The sequence below is a fragment of the Equus caballus genome, chromosome 4 (genome assembly GCF_041296265.1).
Source record: "Equus caballus isolate H_3958 breed thoroughbred chromosome 4, TB-T2T, whole genome shotgun sequence".
Classification (NCBI taxonomy): domain Eukaryota; kingdom Metazoa; phylum Chordata; class Mammalia; order Perissodactyla; family Equidae; genus Equus; species Equus caballus.
In genome coordinates this window covers 7,103,550-7,121,161 of record NC_091687.1, presented here as the reverse complement: position 1 = coordinate 7,121,161, position 17,612 = coordinate 7,103,550, and the positions used below count along the sequence as shown (strand labels likewise).

The 17,612-nt window shown below is 39.9% G+C and overlaps 1 protein-coding gene across 1 annotated transcript in view; it reads right to left on the bottom strand.

Annotated features, from left to right (window-relative positions):
- The window catches only part of PRKAR2B (protein kinase cAMP-dependent type II regulatory subunit beta), a 109,007-nt gene that overhangs the window by 64,388 nt on the left and 27,007 nt on the right, over nt 1–17,612 (bottom strand). The window contains exon 2 of the mRNA XM_023638892.2: nt 14,593–14,628. Coding sequence (XP_023494660.1) covers nt 14,593–14,628 — 36 coding nt within the window. The remainder of the gene's footprint in view (nt 1–14,592; nt 14,629–17,612) is intronic.

Here is a 17,612-nt window from a genome sequence, read left to right as displayed (position 1 = left end):
ATGTATCAATTTTCTTTTTTTGAGGAAGATTAGCCCTGAGCTAACATCTGCTGCCAATCCTCCTCTTTTTGCTGAGGAAGACCGGCCCTGAGCCAATATCCGTGACCATCTTCCTCTACTTTTATATGTGGGACGCCTACCACAGCATGGCTTTTGCCAAGCGGTGCCATGTCCACACCCAGGATCCAAAGTGGCAAACCCCAGGCCACCGAAAGCAGAACGTGCACACTTAACCGCTGTGCCACCAGGCTGGCCCCAGCATGTATCAATTTTATAATAAAAAATGTTTAAATGACATAACAGGTATATGTACACACTGATCACAACTATAAAAAAACATGGATACTGATTCACAAAGATTCCATTTTAGAAAAATTTTAATAGTTGATCTTAATATATAGTAGGAAACATCACCTCATCATTAAAAAGGTGAAAAAAAAGAAAAAAGATTCTGACTTATTGTTGCTCAAGGTATGGGAGAGCTGGAAATGATTTCAAATTGAAATGGAGAAAACTAGCCGACCATCACCTCTCGCCCCTCCCTCCACCCATGCCTCCTCCCCTGGTCCTTTCGTATCTCACCCTCTCCTTCCAAATCAGGGTGGAGCATCTCACACAAGCTTTTAAGTCACTCAGCGGGATGATCTCACTGGTGTCTAGCTTATACAAACAGACGTAACCAGATCTTTGTATTTTTTATAGGATCCATAACTGCAAAGGAGTAGAGTGTCTAATAGTGCAATTCTGCAAACAAGCAAACAGGACTTCTTCAGTTCTCAGCATCTTCCTTAGGGACGCCTGCATCATTAATCTTCCATCTGACTGACAGACAGCTGGAAAAGATATACTGGGCAGTCACTGAAATAGAAATTAAATTGATTTTCCCAATATTAAGGAGGTTTTCTTTTCCCTATCCAGAGAGAAACAAAGAGAAATAATAAACCTGACTAAACTGCAAGCAAATCATTTCTAGAAATGTAGTTAATTCCATGTATAAGCAAACAGTAGGATGGTTTACAATATTTCAGGTACTTATCCATTAATCTGGGTGGCAATCCAGTATTTTCAGATTTCTAGTTTTTGAAAAAGGAAGGGGATAATACTTAAATTTAGATCAAAATTAATCTGAATCAAGATGTCAAGGAGGAGGCAGAGCAAAAGCCACATCAGAAACTGCTTTTTATACATTTTGTACAAGGACCTACTTTGGAAACAAGCGTGTTTCCTCCAGTCGGTGTTTAATGAACGGAAGAACCGTATCATATGCTACATCAGCTCAGGGCGAGAATTTTCTAATAAACCTTTTCTGATACTTAAAGAAGAAAAAAAAACCCAATCTGAATCACTTAAACTGATGGCTAAAAGCATAATAATGTAAACTATTTTGTAATTTGGGGCATAGAAAATTCAAACGATGAATTAATTAAAATATAAAGAATACCGTTGGTGTTATTAAACAATAAATGCTTCATCTATAAGAGTACATGTAGAAAAACAATCCTGGTACTAGAAATTACTCTAAACCTTTGCTTTTTCTCTACTTTGTTAGAATTTAGTGTATAAAATATTTAACATGATTTCAGAATTCAGGATGAAAATTATAACCTGGAAAAACAGCTAGAAGTTGTTTGATTTATTTCCTGCAGAATCCTCACAAAGAACTGCATGATTTGGGTATGAAGTATCCAAGATTTTTATATCTACTAGCCCATAACTCCCATTTAATAAACCAGTTAAAAACTAGTTTGGGTCCACTTTAAAGAATAAATTTAATAATACTAAAAAAATATAAAGAACATGACCTTAGGCATGTTCAACTCTTTGTGCCTCAGTTTGCACACCTGTAAAATGGAGAGGATAAGATGGTAGCAGTGATTCTCATGGGTTATCACAGGGAAAGTAAAGTTGATAAACGGTACCTGGCTCTGTGTACATCTTAGTATTATCACCATCATCTACTTTCACAAATTAGACCACTAAGGCTGATAACCAGAATAACTGATCCTTATTCAAACTTTTGAGCTACATCCCTTGTTAGAGGAATTTATTCTTAGATAAAAGCAAGGGAAAAAAAGCTTTGGGAATTAGAAGTTCATGAAAAACACTTGGGACTGTTAAAAACAAGCCAACAGGCCCAAAACGAAGTCATTTCTGCTAAGCCCCAAACCGAGTCTCACTTACAGTTTTGGCTCTCCCAGAAATGGAATCTTAAACCAGTCAAGCGGGATTCGCGTGATCAGCCTTAGTTAGGTAATCTGTGTGATGGACCCCCGCCATTCCCTAGAGGAAAGGAACCTTGCAATAACCAACTTGTCTTTTTGCCTAGTATAATTTCCTTGTTCCTGCTCCCTCTGCCTATAAAAGTCCTTCATTTAGGGCAGGTCCTTGGAGCTCCTTTCTATTCGCTAGATTAGATGCTGCCCGACTGGAACATATTTTTGCTTAAACTCTTAAAATGTTTATTATGCCTCAGTTTATCTTTTAACAGGACATGCAGGCTGCCTTGGAAATACATTACGGTCTCTGCCTCAGAATCTCTCCCCAGGATACCACATACCATGTGACTCTCCTGTAGCTACAACTCTCCAACCCTGTTCGTCGGTCCCATCAACCTATAGAGTTGAGCGTCAAGAATTCCTTCTAAAAGGATAATTTAACTAAGGAAAAATTTGAATTTCTTTTAACTTCTAATTTAATTGCCTATGTGATACAACATGAATATTTATTTTTTAATCAATAAAATATGATTCTGGATTACCAGTCTTTTCATTATTCTAATTTCAAGAACAGCTCTCAAACCTAAGAAATGTACTTCGATTAAATTGTCTCCTTCCTATAAATGCGCTGAAGCAAAGCAACATTCTAATAGGGCCACGGAATCAGAATAAAGTGAAAATACCATATGAAAAGGTAACTTGAAAGTAGCAGTTTATTTTTAGAAAGCCACAAGAGTCGATAAGGGAAGTTTAAGTTTTCAGTTTCTACTGCAGATCACCACTCAGCAACCTGCTGAAACACAGCTCTGAAAATGACCTCACAGCATAAGAGCCGTGCACATTTTCTGGAACACTTTGCATCTGGTACCCTATTACTCTATGTTATGCAATGAGCATATGAAACTGTCTACATCTGTTTTTACATGGGAGCTATAATTTGCAATTCTTTTTTTAAATATCCAAGGAGAGGGTCAGTTCCACCTTTTTTGATGGAGGTCGATAAAGATATTAACACTCATGATTCCTTGAAATAGGTCTAACAATATCAAAGGAAAGGCGCCTCTTCTCTACCATTCTGCAAACAATACACCATTAATCTATATTTTAATTTTTTAGCAGTGTGATTATATTGTCTTATGTAAAAGAACAACAAAAAAATCAATGTTCTCTGGTTTTAGTAACTCAAGACCACAGGAAAAAAAGGCGGTAATGCTGGTGGAGGCGACCCCTGCTTGTTAGTGGTAAAAAAAAGAGAAGATTGGGATACAAAATTTGGTTTTTAGTTGTACCATTAATTTTTAAAATACCAGAAAACACGATCAAATGATTAGCTAGTTTAAAAGACACTGCTGGGCTCTCAGAAACTCAGAACCCAGCGACAGGAACATTCTCCAGTAATCAGCTCCAAGCAGCAGCTGGTTCAATCTGATTAAGCTCGGGGCAGGGTGGGGTGGGGGAGCTGCATTATGTAATTTGGTCAATTAAAATTAAGTGGGGTAAGTTACAAGCGAAAATAACAGAGATACTAATATTATGGCATTTTTATTAGCTTAAAATTCGAGAAATTGAGCCTAGTGATATATAACAGTTTATTTAGCACTCGCTATGTCTCAGGTACTGTGCTATTAAAAAAAAAAAAAGCTTTGCCTGCATTCTCTCCATGAATTACAATAACCCAGTTTTACCGAAGATAGTTTAGGTTACCCAAGGTCATACAGCTAAAGAACGATGCAACTAAGATCCTAAACCACATCTGTCTGTCTCAGGCCCAGGCCAGCGCCAAACACACTGTAGGCCTTCACTGAATATTTGAAAATTAAATGAAAGAATGGCCTCAAATCCAAGCCCTTCGCTTCGACTCCATACTGCCTTCCAGAACTGCGGTAAATATCAGAAGGTTCAAGTGCTCTCACTGGGAACCTCATGGAAAGGAAAGTTTACTTAACCAAGCATTCAGAGTGAACAAACCAGCACCTAAAGACCCGTGACCCAACTGTGCCGTCATCCTTGGTCATCCACAAGATACAAAACCCTCCGGACAACCGCCTTTTCCCCAGGGTCATCTCCACACTCCTTGAAGTGTCCCCATTCCATTGTGAGTATGCGGAGGGCAGGGGCGTTTACTGCTGCTGCACCAGTGGCTAGCCCAGAGCCTGGCCACGGCAACTGCTCAATAAATATTCGCTCATTTGAATTGCTGACCTGTGGATGCCTCCCATCCACTACTACCCTCCTTTACAACACTTTCCCAACACTCTCAAGTGCTTTTAGAAAACATTTCTGACATCTCTCCGCCTTAGCTGAAACCTGGTTCTTCTCCAAGAACACCACTTCTCTCAGAAGGTCCCACTGCCTGCACACAGTGCGATCCAAAAGACAGTGAGGGGCTCTCACGGCTCCCCACACTGGCATCCGGACCACTACCTGGTGCTCCCACGCAAACGCCAGTGCTCGCCTGAGATTCATGGCATTCAGGCTGCTCTTGTCAGTTTTCCTTCCACTCCAGTTTGGCCATCATCACAGAAGAGTTCAATGAATGTCCAAGCCCATCCTCAAATTTTTTTCACTTCCTTGACTCCAGTAAAACTTCATCCAACATCCACTTGAGCAGTCTCAGCCCGTAACTACATACGAGCCGGGCCTTACTTCAGGAATCTTAAACCCCATTGTACACATCCGGCCAAATCCTCTCATCCTTCTAGTACGCTCACTTCCATACTTCACATTCTATTTTTTCTTCGACTTCATCCAGAAACGCCCTTTTCTCTCAGTTCGTTAATTATGATGCTCAGTTTAGTAGAAGGAAAAAGACACGCGAACAACCACACACAGCATCGAAGGATGTGCAGGAGTACCAGCAGCAAGAGTACATGCTCTATACACAGATGGCACCCAGAAAGGGAGGATCAATGCTGAGGGGCAGGGAACACGGTTGGGGGGTGAGCTGCAGCAAGGCCAGACAAGCGAAGCCTGCGGAGCGCCCCACACAGGAACAGGTACACGCCAGGCGATGGAGTAACAATATGAGGATCACGGACCTGGGGCTGCCATATACCACCGTCCTACCCTAGAGTCTGTTCTTACAAAACGCCAAAGTAGCAAAACCAAATATGGTTTTTGGTTTTGTTTTTAACAGTCAGTTCTTTTAGATAATTGGGTAATTTTCTCACATAAAAGCTTTTTATGAGAACTTTCATACCTCATACAGACCATAGTAATGTCACGTCCCTCAAACCACAGCGGTCCACAATGAGGCTAAGTACAGAGTGGGCGTGTTTAGGAACCATTACAGCAATTTGATAAATTTCCATCTTGCCATGACAATCTTATGATATTTTACAAAGGTACTGGTCTGCAATGGATGGGGGTGGGGGGCCGGTCCTTCACAGAGTTTGTGGAGTAGCAACCTAAACTCTGATCACTAGAGAATGGTCGTGGTAAGTTCAAACATCCATCCTATCTGCTCACGTCCGTACAGCAACCAGGACACAGGAGTGGGTCAGTGGGCCACACAGGCTGCCCAGGCCATCTTCCAAGTCCCTCAGCATCTGCTGACGCACAGAGTCTGAGGACACTGCAGGAGCAGGAGACACCCCGCCCGGCCCTGAACTGTTGGTCACATTTTTACTACTGCCTTCCTTTTTCCCTTCCCTGGAGGGCTCAAAGAGAGCTCTGGAGAAAATGCAATTACGTTAAAGAGATAATCAAATTCTCATTCTTGGGCCTAACAAGAAAGAACCAGAGACTCAACACTTCTCATAGATTCCACTGGGCTCTCTGTCTCACAGCATGCTAAGGCATGTAAGCACAAAGAATGCGTAAGAAATGTCAGTAAATTAGTACCGCTGGAATATGAAGGAGGAGAGCGACAAGGCTGGGGATGAGATGGCAGCAGCACTCGCTCTGTTCACTTGGTTCTCTTGGGAGAAGCCTGGACAAAGAGCCCCAGAGCCTGTACTTTGGCATCTCTGAGAACCTCTCTAGGTCCACCCTCCACCATCTCTCTCACTCCCCTTGCCCAGTGCTTGCACTCTCGTTTCACCCTGGTGCCTCGGTTGGACTGTCTGACTCTCGGTTTCAGCCTCACCCTGGGTGTCATCTTTCTAGTGAATTCTCCATGTCAAGCTTTGCAGTCCACCAGCTACTTCTGACCCATCTCTACATCCAGTCCAGGCTCCTGGAAGCCCCTGCCTGTCCAGGAGACACACCTGGACAACAGGCTGAGACTGTGAAACCAAAATAGAGAGAATACTATGTCAAGTGTTTCTCTTTTTTTTTTGGAAAGAAGGTTGGTTTTTTATTTAAATAAGAAAAATGTCATTACTCATAGCAAAATCATGTGTGTGGATTCTGCCCTATAGATAGACAGAAAATCATCTACCACTCTTTCCTGAGAGGCATACAAAAACCTGCCCTCTTGACTCTAAAGCAGTGATTCTCAACCGGGGGCAATTTTGCTCCCCAGGGGACATCTGGCAATACCAGTAGACATTTTTGATTGTCATGCCTCAGGGGGAGAGGGTGTGGAGTGCTCTTAGCATTGAGTGAGTAGAGGCGAAGATACTGCTAACCATCCTACAATGCTCAGAACGGTCTCTTAAAGAAAAGAATTTATCTGTCCCAAAGTGTCGACAGTGCCAAGGTTGAGAAACCCTGCTCTAAAATATTGAGAGCCACAGTTACTCTGTACAAGGTTCCACATTAGGGACTGCCCACATGTTACCTACTTAATACTCACCACCATTCCATTAGGTAAGTACTAGCATTAGCCTCATTTTCAGATGATGAAATTGAGGCTCAGAAGGTTAAGCAACCTGCTCGAGGCCATTCAATCAGCACGTAGTGGACCCTGAAGTTCAAAGTTGATGAGACTCGAAGTGATGCGGGCTCGCCGAGAGTCAAAAGAAAGATTTCTCGGACTTTCGGTCTGGTAGCAGTGCTCCTTTATTCGGAGAACAGCATGGGGACAGGACCCACCGGCAGTGAAGAGCTGCAATGTGTTGAGGGTTAGAGCTAAATTTATAAGGCGTAGGTATGGGAGTTATTTCTTTACAAGACAAAGGAAAGATCATCGGAAAAAAATCGTTAAAATGGTCTCAGTGCAGGTGGGGTCTGGTTATTGGGTGGTCCTATAACTTCAGATAAGAATCAGATCGGATTAAGTCAGGACATCCTATGTTTCCTGGACGCCTTGGGCTTCTCCCTGGGCAGGGGCAGGCTTGATCCTCATCATAAACCCCACCACCACCCCACCCCAACACATTTGGCCCCGAAACCTTTCGGGGATATGGACGATGGTCAGTTTTCTGTAACTACTTCTGGCTGTACAAGGTGGTAGAGTTGTCCCTAAATGGGGCCATAGGTACAGGCAGGAAGTTCAGCGGACCGGAAGACTGTGCCCTCGACTGTTTTTCATGGATTAACCAATACAATAATCTTGTGAGACAGGTTTTATCCCCATTTTATACCTAGAGAAACGGAGTTTTAGAAAAGTGACTAAGGCACATCCACACATACTTTTAATAAGTGGCTATGTGAGGAGCAGAGCTGGCACTCCGACCAAGGTCTCTCTGAATGCAGAGCCTATATACTGCTCCCCTGGTAGGAGAAAGGCACACTCTGGGGCAACGGTGAGGCAGAACAGGCAGAAACAACTCCGGGCCATATGCCCCTGCTGGCCGTGGCCATGGCATCCGCTTCCTCCACGCCACAGCTGCTCGACGGCGGGGGCCAAGTGCAGAGCAGCAGACTAAGAAAAGAGACTTTATGATAAAAATAGCTAGCTGTTAGTGATCAAGCACAATACTCCCCCTACTCTCCTGTTGAAAGCCACATTACAAGCCTTAAAGACCAGCTCACATGGCAGCCTTTCTCTGAGCCACGCTCTCGAAGAACCTAAGTTCTATCCCTTCCTCTTTGTGGATACGACGGTATGTACAACGCCGAGTCCCAGCCAGCTTCCCTGCCAGACTAGGAACTTGCTAAGGGCCACATCTCACTCTTCTTGCATCCCTGGCACACAGTAGGGACTCAGGAAATGTTTGCTGAATGACTCAGTTTATAACAATTAATTAAAGCAGTATTCCCCTGGTGTGCATTATCTAGTCGGAGATTACCAAGCCTGAAGCCAGCTTCCAAAACAAAGCTCATTTCAAAAACAAAATATAAACGTAAACAGATTCACGCCAGCAAATTCATTTGACAATATGAGAATGACCTCAGGAAAAAAAATAATTCAGGGGTTAAAAGTTCTCATCAAATAAGTTTAATGTAAAAAACAATGAACACCAAGGCTACAAAATATTTTCAAAACAAAACAAAAGGAAGCATATGTTCCCTGAATCAAGGAAGCATATGTTCCCTGAATCGGATTCAAGACAAGATCTGAACTTCTGCTATTTCACTACTTTCTTGGGAACTAATCATTTTCTGTTTGGGGTGATTTCACTGAGTTTTTAACATGTCCTTTGAGACAGTGTGTGTGTGAGATTTAAAGACTTAATTTCACCTCTACGTTATTCCAAATGCTAGAAAATTGTAAAATTTTAGCTCTGTTAAAACTATACTATAAAATTCAAGGCTCATGTTATGGCTAAAAATTAAAGAGTGGCTGATGAGCTACATGAGAAAAGAAAATTCGCAAATTTATAATTTGGAGTTTAATTTTCACTTCTATTATAAAAAACAACTATCTATTAGGGCAAGCAATGCTCAACAGCAGGCCATGAAAACAGTACAGAGACTCCCAGACATCACTGGGGCACAGTGACCAGGCAGTGGACGTGCCCCTGCAATCTAAGGACTCCTGACAGGCCATCCAGGGGTTGCGTCATTGCTGGGATAGCCTTCAGAACTCTAAAAGAGCAGATTTCAAAAATTTCAGGAAGTCAATTTATGAAAGGCAAGAAAAACAGAATGATGACAAGTAAACGCAATACAAAATCCTTGAATGAGCTCGAATTAAAAAAACAAAGAGAGAGAGGGAGTGGGGCGTAGCGAGACAACTGAGCATACTGGACTCTAGAATGTAAACTAGCTAACAGCTTCGTTATCAAGGTTAAATTCCTAGAGCGTTACGTTATGTAGAACGTCCTTGTTCTTAGAGATGAAGTGTCCAGGATTCCTAAAACGTTCAGGACAAAAAACAAAAGTGTATGTATGTGCGTGTACCAGGAAGAAAGGAAAAGAGCATACAAATGTGGCAAATACTAACAATTGGGACATCTAGGTAAAGGTGTTCATTGAACTATTCTTCAAACTTTTCTACTAGTTTGACTTTTTTCAAAATAAAATCTCAGGTTAAAAACAATTCAGAGGGATGACCTCATGCTGCAAGGCATTGTCTCAAGATTCATGGGACATGCCTGTTTTTGTTTTAATTCAGAGACAAAACCACAGAGGAAAACCATTATAATCTTTTCAAAAACTGTAATTTACAAAAAGTAAAGAGATGTCCACATATAAAGATGAATATCAAATAGTTATGACTCTCTAAGGTTTTTTATGGCGGGCTACAGCACAGAGCTGAGGGTTTTATTGTTCTGTTTTAAACTATGTTCAGGAGAAGAGGGCTGACCACCAACATCTTTGAGAGCCCAGACACTCTGCTCTATAAAAACTCTCACTTAACCATCACAACAAGCGTGACTAGCTGTTATGACCCCACACTGAAAGAAAACGAAAATAAGAAAGTAAAACTCAGTAAGGTAAATAACTTACACGCAAATTCACACAATAAATAGGCGGTTTGAACTTAAGTCTGTACACTCCACACCCTAGGGTCTTTCACATATAATGTACTAGATGAACAAGGAACCAACAGGATCGGTGATTGCTCAAAGTTTTACTCTTCAAAGATTTACTGAGTTACTACATTGACTACTATCACTAGTTCTTTTTTTCTTCCTGCTTTTTCTCCCCAAATCCACCCAGTAGATAGTTGTATATTTTTAATTGTGGGTCCTTCTAGTTGTGGCATGTGGGACGCCACCTCAGCGTGGCCTGATGAGCAGTGCCATGTCCGCGCCCAGGATCCAAACCAGCGAAACCCCCGGCGGCTGAAGCAGAGGGTGGGAACTTAACCACTCAGCCACGGGGCCGGCCCCTACCACTAATTTTTAATAACTACAACAATAAATGGTATATTTCCAATTTTCCACCAAAAAGAATAATCTTCCAAAACAGAAAGCCCATAATAACCTTAAGAAAAATTAAACCCCAGACTTTCAATGCTAATTCCATCAAAATTCTAAAATAGATTATGTGTATCACTTCTGCATATTTAAAAAGACGTACTGATGAGGAGTAATATACTAAGAGTAGAAATGGGTTAAAAAAGAACAAAAGCAGTATTTCTTTTTCTTTTGTTTAAAAATAGGATGATGGGGGTGCTGTTTAAAACTAAGGTTATGGGTAATCATGTTGCAATATATAAATGTATCAAATCAACACATCGTGTATCTTAAACATACACAGTGTTGTATGTGAATTATATCTCAATTAAAAACAACACTAAATGAATAAATAATAAAAATAAGGTTACAGGGTGCTGTCAGGAAGATACCAAGATACATTTTACCTAGATTTCAGAAGACATCTGACAGCTTCAATCATGTTTTGTAGAACTTATCCCATTTAACCCATAAGGCAAGGCCCTATTCTCCAACACCCATCTACGTGGATTTCCATTAATCATACTCTACTATATGCCTTTCATTCCTGTACCACATGGAAAACCAGCTTATGAAACCCTGAAACCTCTATAACCTCTTAAGATTCTAAGAATTCTGTTTGAAAATACTGAGTGAAACTTATTTCTTTTACTTAGAGAAATAAAAACTGACAGGTTTGTAGGCGGGCCCTGAAAACATGAGGAAAGTGTAAAAATGATCCTAAATAATGTATTTGTCAAACACTTTCTTAATATAAACATTCCTCTCATCCTCAGGAACCATAACAAAAGAAAAAGGCATAAAAGGGAGAAATGTTTGGTCTGAATTATTCAGGTTGAAATGCTTATTTTTGATAGATGCGACATGAAAATCAAAAGACAAAACCTCAAAGATTTAGGAAACTCAGAAGATCAGAAACGTATTATAACATATTATTTTTTTATTTTCTTTCAGTCAACAGTGACTAAATATTTAGCACAACATAGAGTATATTTATTGTTGTAATATATACATACAGCATTTAGTGTTGTAACTACTATTAAAAAAAGATAAATAAGAAAAAAACTCATATCATCTAGATTTCCAGTTGAAATTTTCTTCCCCTAAATTACAGGTCTTATGTTAAAGTTTTACAGTTTATTTCTGAAAACAACTCCATCGTAAAAAGATATCCTAAGAAATGTCTTTAATTATCATATATGAATTTCTATATCTTAAGTAGACATTTATTTTTTATTTTCAGGAAGTGCTTCTTTAAAAGAAACTGATGTGGGGGTCGGCCCGGTGGCGCAGCAGTTAAGTGCGCACGTTCCACTTTGGAGGCTGGGGGTGCACTGGTTCGGATCCCAGGTGCAGATATGGCACTGCTTAGCAAGCCATGCTGTGGTAGGCGTCCCACATATAAAGTAAAGGAAGATGGGCATGGTTGTTAGCTCAGGGCCAGTCTTCCTCAGCAAAAAGAGAAGGATTGGCAGTAGATGTTAGCTCAGGGCTAATCTTCCTCAAAAAAAGAAAAAAAAAGAAACTGATGTGTACCTCCACTACTGAATTAAATTATTTTTAGCCACTACATTAAATTAACAAAGAGAACTGTAGAATTTCCTCCTCAAGATATCTTCAGACTGTTTCTACATTCTTCTTTGCCAGGAAAGTTTTAGACAAACTTACATAAAAAACCATAAAGTCAAAATAAGTTATTGACATGTAGATGATCAAATAGGTCCCATTTCTTGTTTTTCATATACCACTATTCTTTTTATCTAAGGTAATAAATATAATTTTATTTCCCTTGCCTGAGAAACCGAAAATTTAAATAAAATGCTTAGCCCAGTGCCTGATTAGGGGTACTCCATAAGTTACTTCTCTTTGTCTTCTGATAATCAATGTCAAAATTTATAATGGTTTACAGAATGTTATATTATATATATATGTTATGTTTTATTATATACCCCTAATGGTTTCCAGCATGTTATATATTTAGGGTAACAATTTTTACTCTTTTAAGGCTTATTGCTATATATATAATACAACTCCTAAACTTGGTATCACCTTATTTGTTTTTCTTTCTTTCTTTTTTTTTTTAAAGATTTTATTTTTTTTCCTTTTTCTCCCCAAAGCCCCCCGGCACATAGTTGTATATTCTTCGTTGTGGGTCCTTCTAGTTGTGGCATGTGGGACGCTGCCTCAGAGTGGTTTGATGAGCAGTGCCATGTCTGTGCCCAGGATTCGAACCAACGAAACACTGGGCTGCCTGCAGCGGAGCGAGAGAGCTTAACCACTCGACCACAGGGCCAACCCCTTATTTTTCTTTCAAACTGTTTCCTCTTGTTTCCACTGACATTTCCTATTGCCTGTCGTTCTAGGAATAAATGCCACATTTGACTTTAATGTGTATGGAGTTCCATCTTGTCTACATTTCCAGCCAAGTGTGCTGACATTCACTGGACACAGATTTAGCGGTGGCGGGGGGACTAAAATAACGGTGTTTCAAAACTAACCTAGATATGGTAGCCGCTGACCCGTCAATTGATGATAAGTATATTGTACAACAATACTAAAGGAACTCGCCCAGAAATAAACGTCTCATGTCACATAGTTCAGGCAGAAAAGGAGATCATTTATTCTAAGACTCTTGACTATGTTTTTATGGAAAGAACTCTGCATCACGAAGACGAGACATCACACTACTGATTCTGTCTTATTGCTCCTCTCTTGTTTCCACCGCTGCTCATAAAAGACTATAGACGACACCAGAAGATGATCACGCCTGACCGCTCTACTTTGGGACAAAGTCTGATGGCTTACTGACATGGACATAATCCCTCATTACACAAAAGGCATCACACTCTACTCTCTGTTTTCACCATCTAAAATAAACATGCCTTGAGATTACAAAAAGCTCAAGAGAGTAAAGCAGATACCATGCCAATACAGCACATTTTCCTAATCCCTGTCTTTTTCCTCATCGACCTGGTCACTACATAGTAAGAGGCCATTCCACTAGTAACCGCTGACAAATCAAAAATAAAACTCAGAGTTCAAACACTCAACAACAAGCTGGCGCACATGGAAATAAGGTAATTTTATGAAATAAATCACTCATTTGTATTACATAAATGTCAAAGATCATCTGTTTGAAATGTTTTTCTTGTGCTTTTTAGCAAAAAAATTCTAGTTATATTTAAAAGAAAGAGTAATTTTTTCACACCAAACATAGTAACACTCCATTTGCCCTCTGTCTTCAGAGAAGAAGGAATTCCACAGGGGAGAATTTTCCAAATAACAGTGTATCCTTTTCAACGCCCAAACTCATTTTACTTAAACCATTTTGGACAGAAATGCCCTCACTTCTGGCCTGTACATCGCTGCCAATGTAGGTGGTACACAGTATAAGGAATCCAATGGAAGCACTTGCTAATGTCTAGGGTCTATCACGGTGAATATGCATTAGCTTTAAGACAGCAATGGCCTCAGGGGCATTAATAAATGTAAACCAATTTGCTGCTATTCTAAATGGCCCCATGATGATACGTTCTTGTAACTGCATTTTTTTTTTTTTTTTTTTTTTTTTTAAAGATTTTATTTTTTCCTTTTTCTCCCCAAAGCCCCCCGGTACATAGTTGTGTATTCTTCGTTGTGGGTTCTTCTAGTTGTGGCATGTGGGATGCTGCCTCAGCGTGGTCTGATGAGCAGTGCCATGTCCGCGCCCAGGATTCGAACTAACGAAACACTGGGCCGCCTGCAGCGGAGCGCGCAAACTTAACCACTCGGCCACGGGGCCAGCCCCCTCTTGTAACTGCATTTTAAGAGTTTTCCTGTACCTTATTAAAAACTTTCATCCATCACTGTTTCTAGGATGTCCTTTACTCATCTTGAAAACACGGCTTCTAAATTGTGGCTGGTAAACCAAATAACCATGCAGATAATAATTTATCAGGAGCAGGAATAAACAAATTGGGGTGAGCATCTCCGTTTAAAAAACGTACACCAGCCTGAGTGCACACAGTGTGACTCTAAGTTCAGCCACTCAGAGGATACTCCCAAGTTCTTGACCATATCAGATGGCTGTATTTTCTGGGAAAATGACTAACAAATAAACTACTCCTCTAAAGCAATTATTCTCTTCATACTGTCTTGTCCAATATGACTATCATTTAAAACATGTCACCATTAGTAAGCAAAATTCATAATATAGTCAGACTTACCTGAGGCACGCCTCGTGAATCGGTTTATTACCGGAGCTAAAAGAAAAAAGAAGAATATGATTAGATAAAAAATCTAAATTATCCAAAGCCCTTAAAAGAACCTAAATTGTTAAGTGATCCCTTAAGTTAAATAGGAGAAAAATATGAATGAATAAATAATTCAAGAGGAAATACCACAAATATATGAAAATTAAATGTTTAAATTCACTAGCAACCAAAGAAATATAAATTAAAATTATTATTTCACCTGTTAAATTAGACCTTCCAAAGCATTTTAAATAAAATTCCCGAGTTTTAGACAGCTGAGACTACATGACTAGAGACAAAGTAAATCTCTACAGTATCTGTGGAAACAATTTGGCAATTACATCAAGTGCCATAAAAGGTCTGTGTCCTTTAATAAAGTAATTCTACATTTATAGATTTATCCTAAAGAACTACTACTAGAGAAGGAAAAAAACAACACGTCTGCACCTATTCAGCAGCATCACTCTTACGAAAAAATTAGGAAACAAAATGCTCACATACACTGAAATCATTATTAGCTGAAGGACGGTACATCCTTGATATTCTCAGATTTAATATTTGTAGTTCTGACAATTTTTGTGCAACCAAAGATCCATGACATGCAAAGCCATACAGCAGACCCCCCTTATCTGAGGATTTCCTATGGTTTCAGTTACCTGCGGTCAATTGTGGTGTGAAATATTAAATGGAAAATTCCAGAAAGAAACAATTCTTAAGTTTTAAATTGTGCACCTCTCTGAAAGGTGTGATGAGATCTTGCTCGGTCCCACTCCATCCGCCCAAGACGTGCTTCACCCCTTTGCCTAGCGGATCCACGCTGTATAGGCTCTCCACCCGTTAGTCACTTAGTAGCCGTCTTGGTTATCAGATCAACTATCGTGGCATCTGCAGTGCTTGTGTTCAAGTCACCCTTACTTTACTTAAAAATGGCCCCAAAGCACAAGAGTAGTGATGCTGGCAATTCAGATATGCCAGAGAGAAGTTATTGCTGCTCATCTCTTACTCTGCCTAATTCACAAATTAAACTTTACCATAGGTAGGCATGTATAGGAAAAAACACAGTGTGTACATATAGGGTTCGGTACTATCCATGGTTTCAGGCATCCCCTGGAGGTTTGGAACACGTGCCCCGCGGATAAGGGGGGGCCACTGCACACTGAGGCTGCATTTTGAGGCTGGCGTGTGGAGTGCATCCCTCAGCTGCGAAGCCTGAGGGCCCACTCCCCACTCTCAACTCGGCTCTGCTGTTTCTTCTTGGTTTTGCTTACAGTTACCTCAAGAAGTGAGGTTTTTAAAAACTTTATTTCTTAAGAGAAGCAGGTTAAGTTTATGGTTCATATTATCCACAGAAAGGGCATCATGCACCACACAATATATTTTAGTGGCAGAATGTCATAGGTCTACTATAACACTTTTTAATACTTCAATACTTTAAAGATAGTAATTATAAAAATTGTTTACACTATGGAAATAGGTCAAGTAAAAAAGGAAAACAAGTTTTATCAGCATCATGGTCATACTGCATGAAAAATATGGACACACAGGAAGAAGTACTAGAAGAAAACTGTGTCAAGTGTTCTACCTTAACTTTTGAACAATGCTTTATTAAATATCAGCATCGCCACGTTACTGATGAGGACATTTTACAGAAAGGCTCAGAGACACTGATTAACCTGCTTTAGACCACACAGCCACCCTGCAGCAGAGCTGGAGAATTTGAACCTACGTGCATCTAACACCAAAATGCTGCTTCATAGAGAACAGAAAGCAAAAACAGACTCCTGAAATTACACAATAATAGGTAAATATTTCCTTCCACATTGATTTTCATCACTATTCAAGATTAATTGTGAAATAATTCACAAACCCAATTATTCAAATACTATAGTTTATAGCAAAATTATATCCTCCAAATTGATCGAGAGAGAAAATTTTCATTATTTATGTACCAAAATAATTTAGCCATGTGTTTGCAAAGTCACAAACTGCTTATATAAAAACCTTTTCTTGGGTAAATTGTATGTTATGTATATTTACCACATAAAAGAAAAGAAAACTTCCATGAGAGTTCTTGGACACGTTTTTTTTTTTTTTTTATTAATGTTATGATAGATTACAACCTTGTGAGATTTCAGTTGTACATTTTTGTTAGGCATGTTGTGGGTACACCACTTCCCCCTTTGTGCCCTCCCCTCACCCCCCCTTTTCCCTGGTAACCACCGATCAGATCTCCTTGTCAATATATTAACTTCCACATATGAGTGGAGTCATATAGAGTTCGTCTTTCTCTGACTGGCTTATTTCACTTAACATAATACCCTCGAGGTCCATCCACGTTGCTGCAAATGGGCCAATTTTGTCTTTTTTTACGGCTGAGTAGTATTCCATTGTGTATATATACCACATCTTCTTTATCCAATCATCAGTTTCTGGGCATGTAGGTTGGTTCCACGTCTTGGCTATTGTAAATAATGCTGCGATGAACATAGGGGTGCAACGGACTCTTGGGATTTCTGATTTCAGGTTCTTAGGATAGATACCCAGTAATGGGATGGCTGGGTCATAGGGTATTTCTATTTTTAATTTTTTGAGAAATCTCCATACTGTTTTCCATAGTGGCTGTACCAGTTTGCATTCCCACCAACAGTGTATGAGGGTTCCTTTTTCTCCACAACCTCTCCAACATTTGTCGTTCTTGGTTTTGGATGTTTTTGCCAATCTAACAGGTGTAAGGTGATATCTTAGCGTAGTTTTGATTTGCATTTCCCTGATGATTAGCGATGATGAACATCTTTTCATGTGTCTATTGGACATATTTATATCTTCTTTTGAGAAATGTCTGTTCATGTCCTCTGCCCATTTTTTGATCGGGTTGTTTGTTTTTTTGTTGTTAAGCAGTGTGAGTTCTTTGTATATCATGGAGATTAACCCTTTGTCAGATAAGTGGCTTGTAAATATTTTTTCCTAATTAGTGGGCTGTTTTTTTGTTTCAA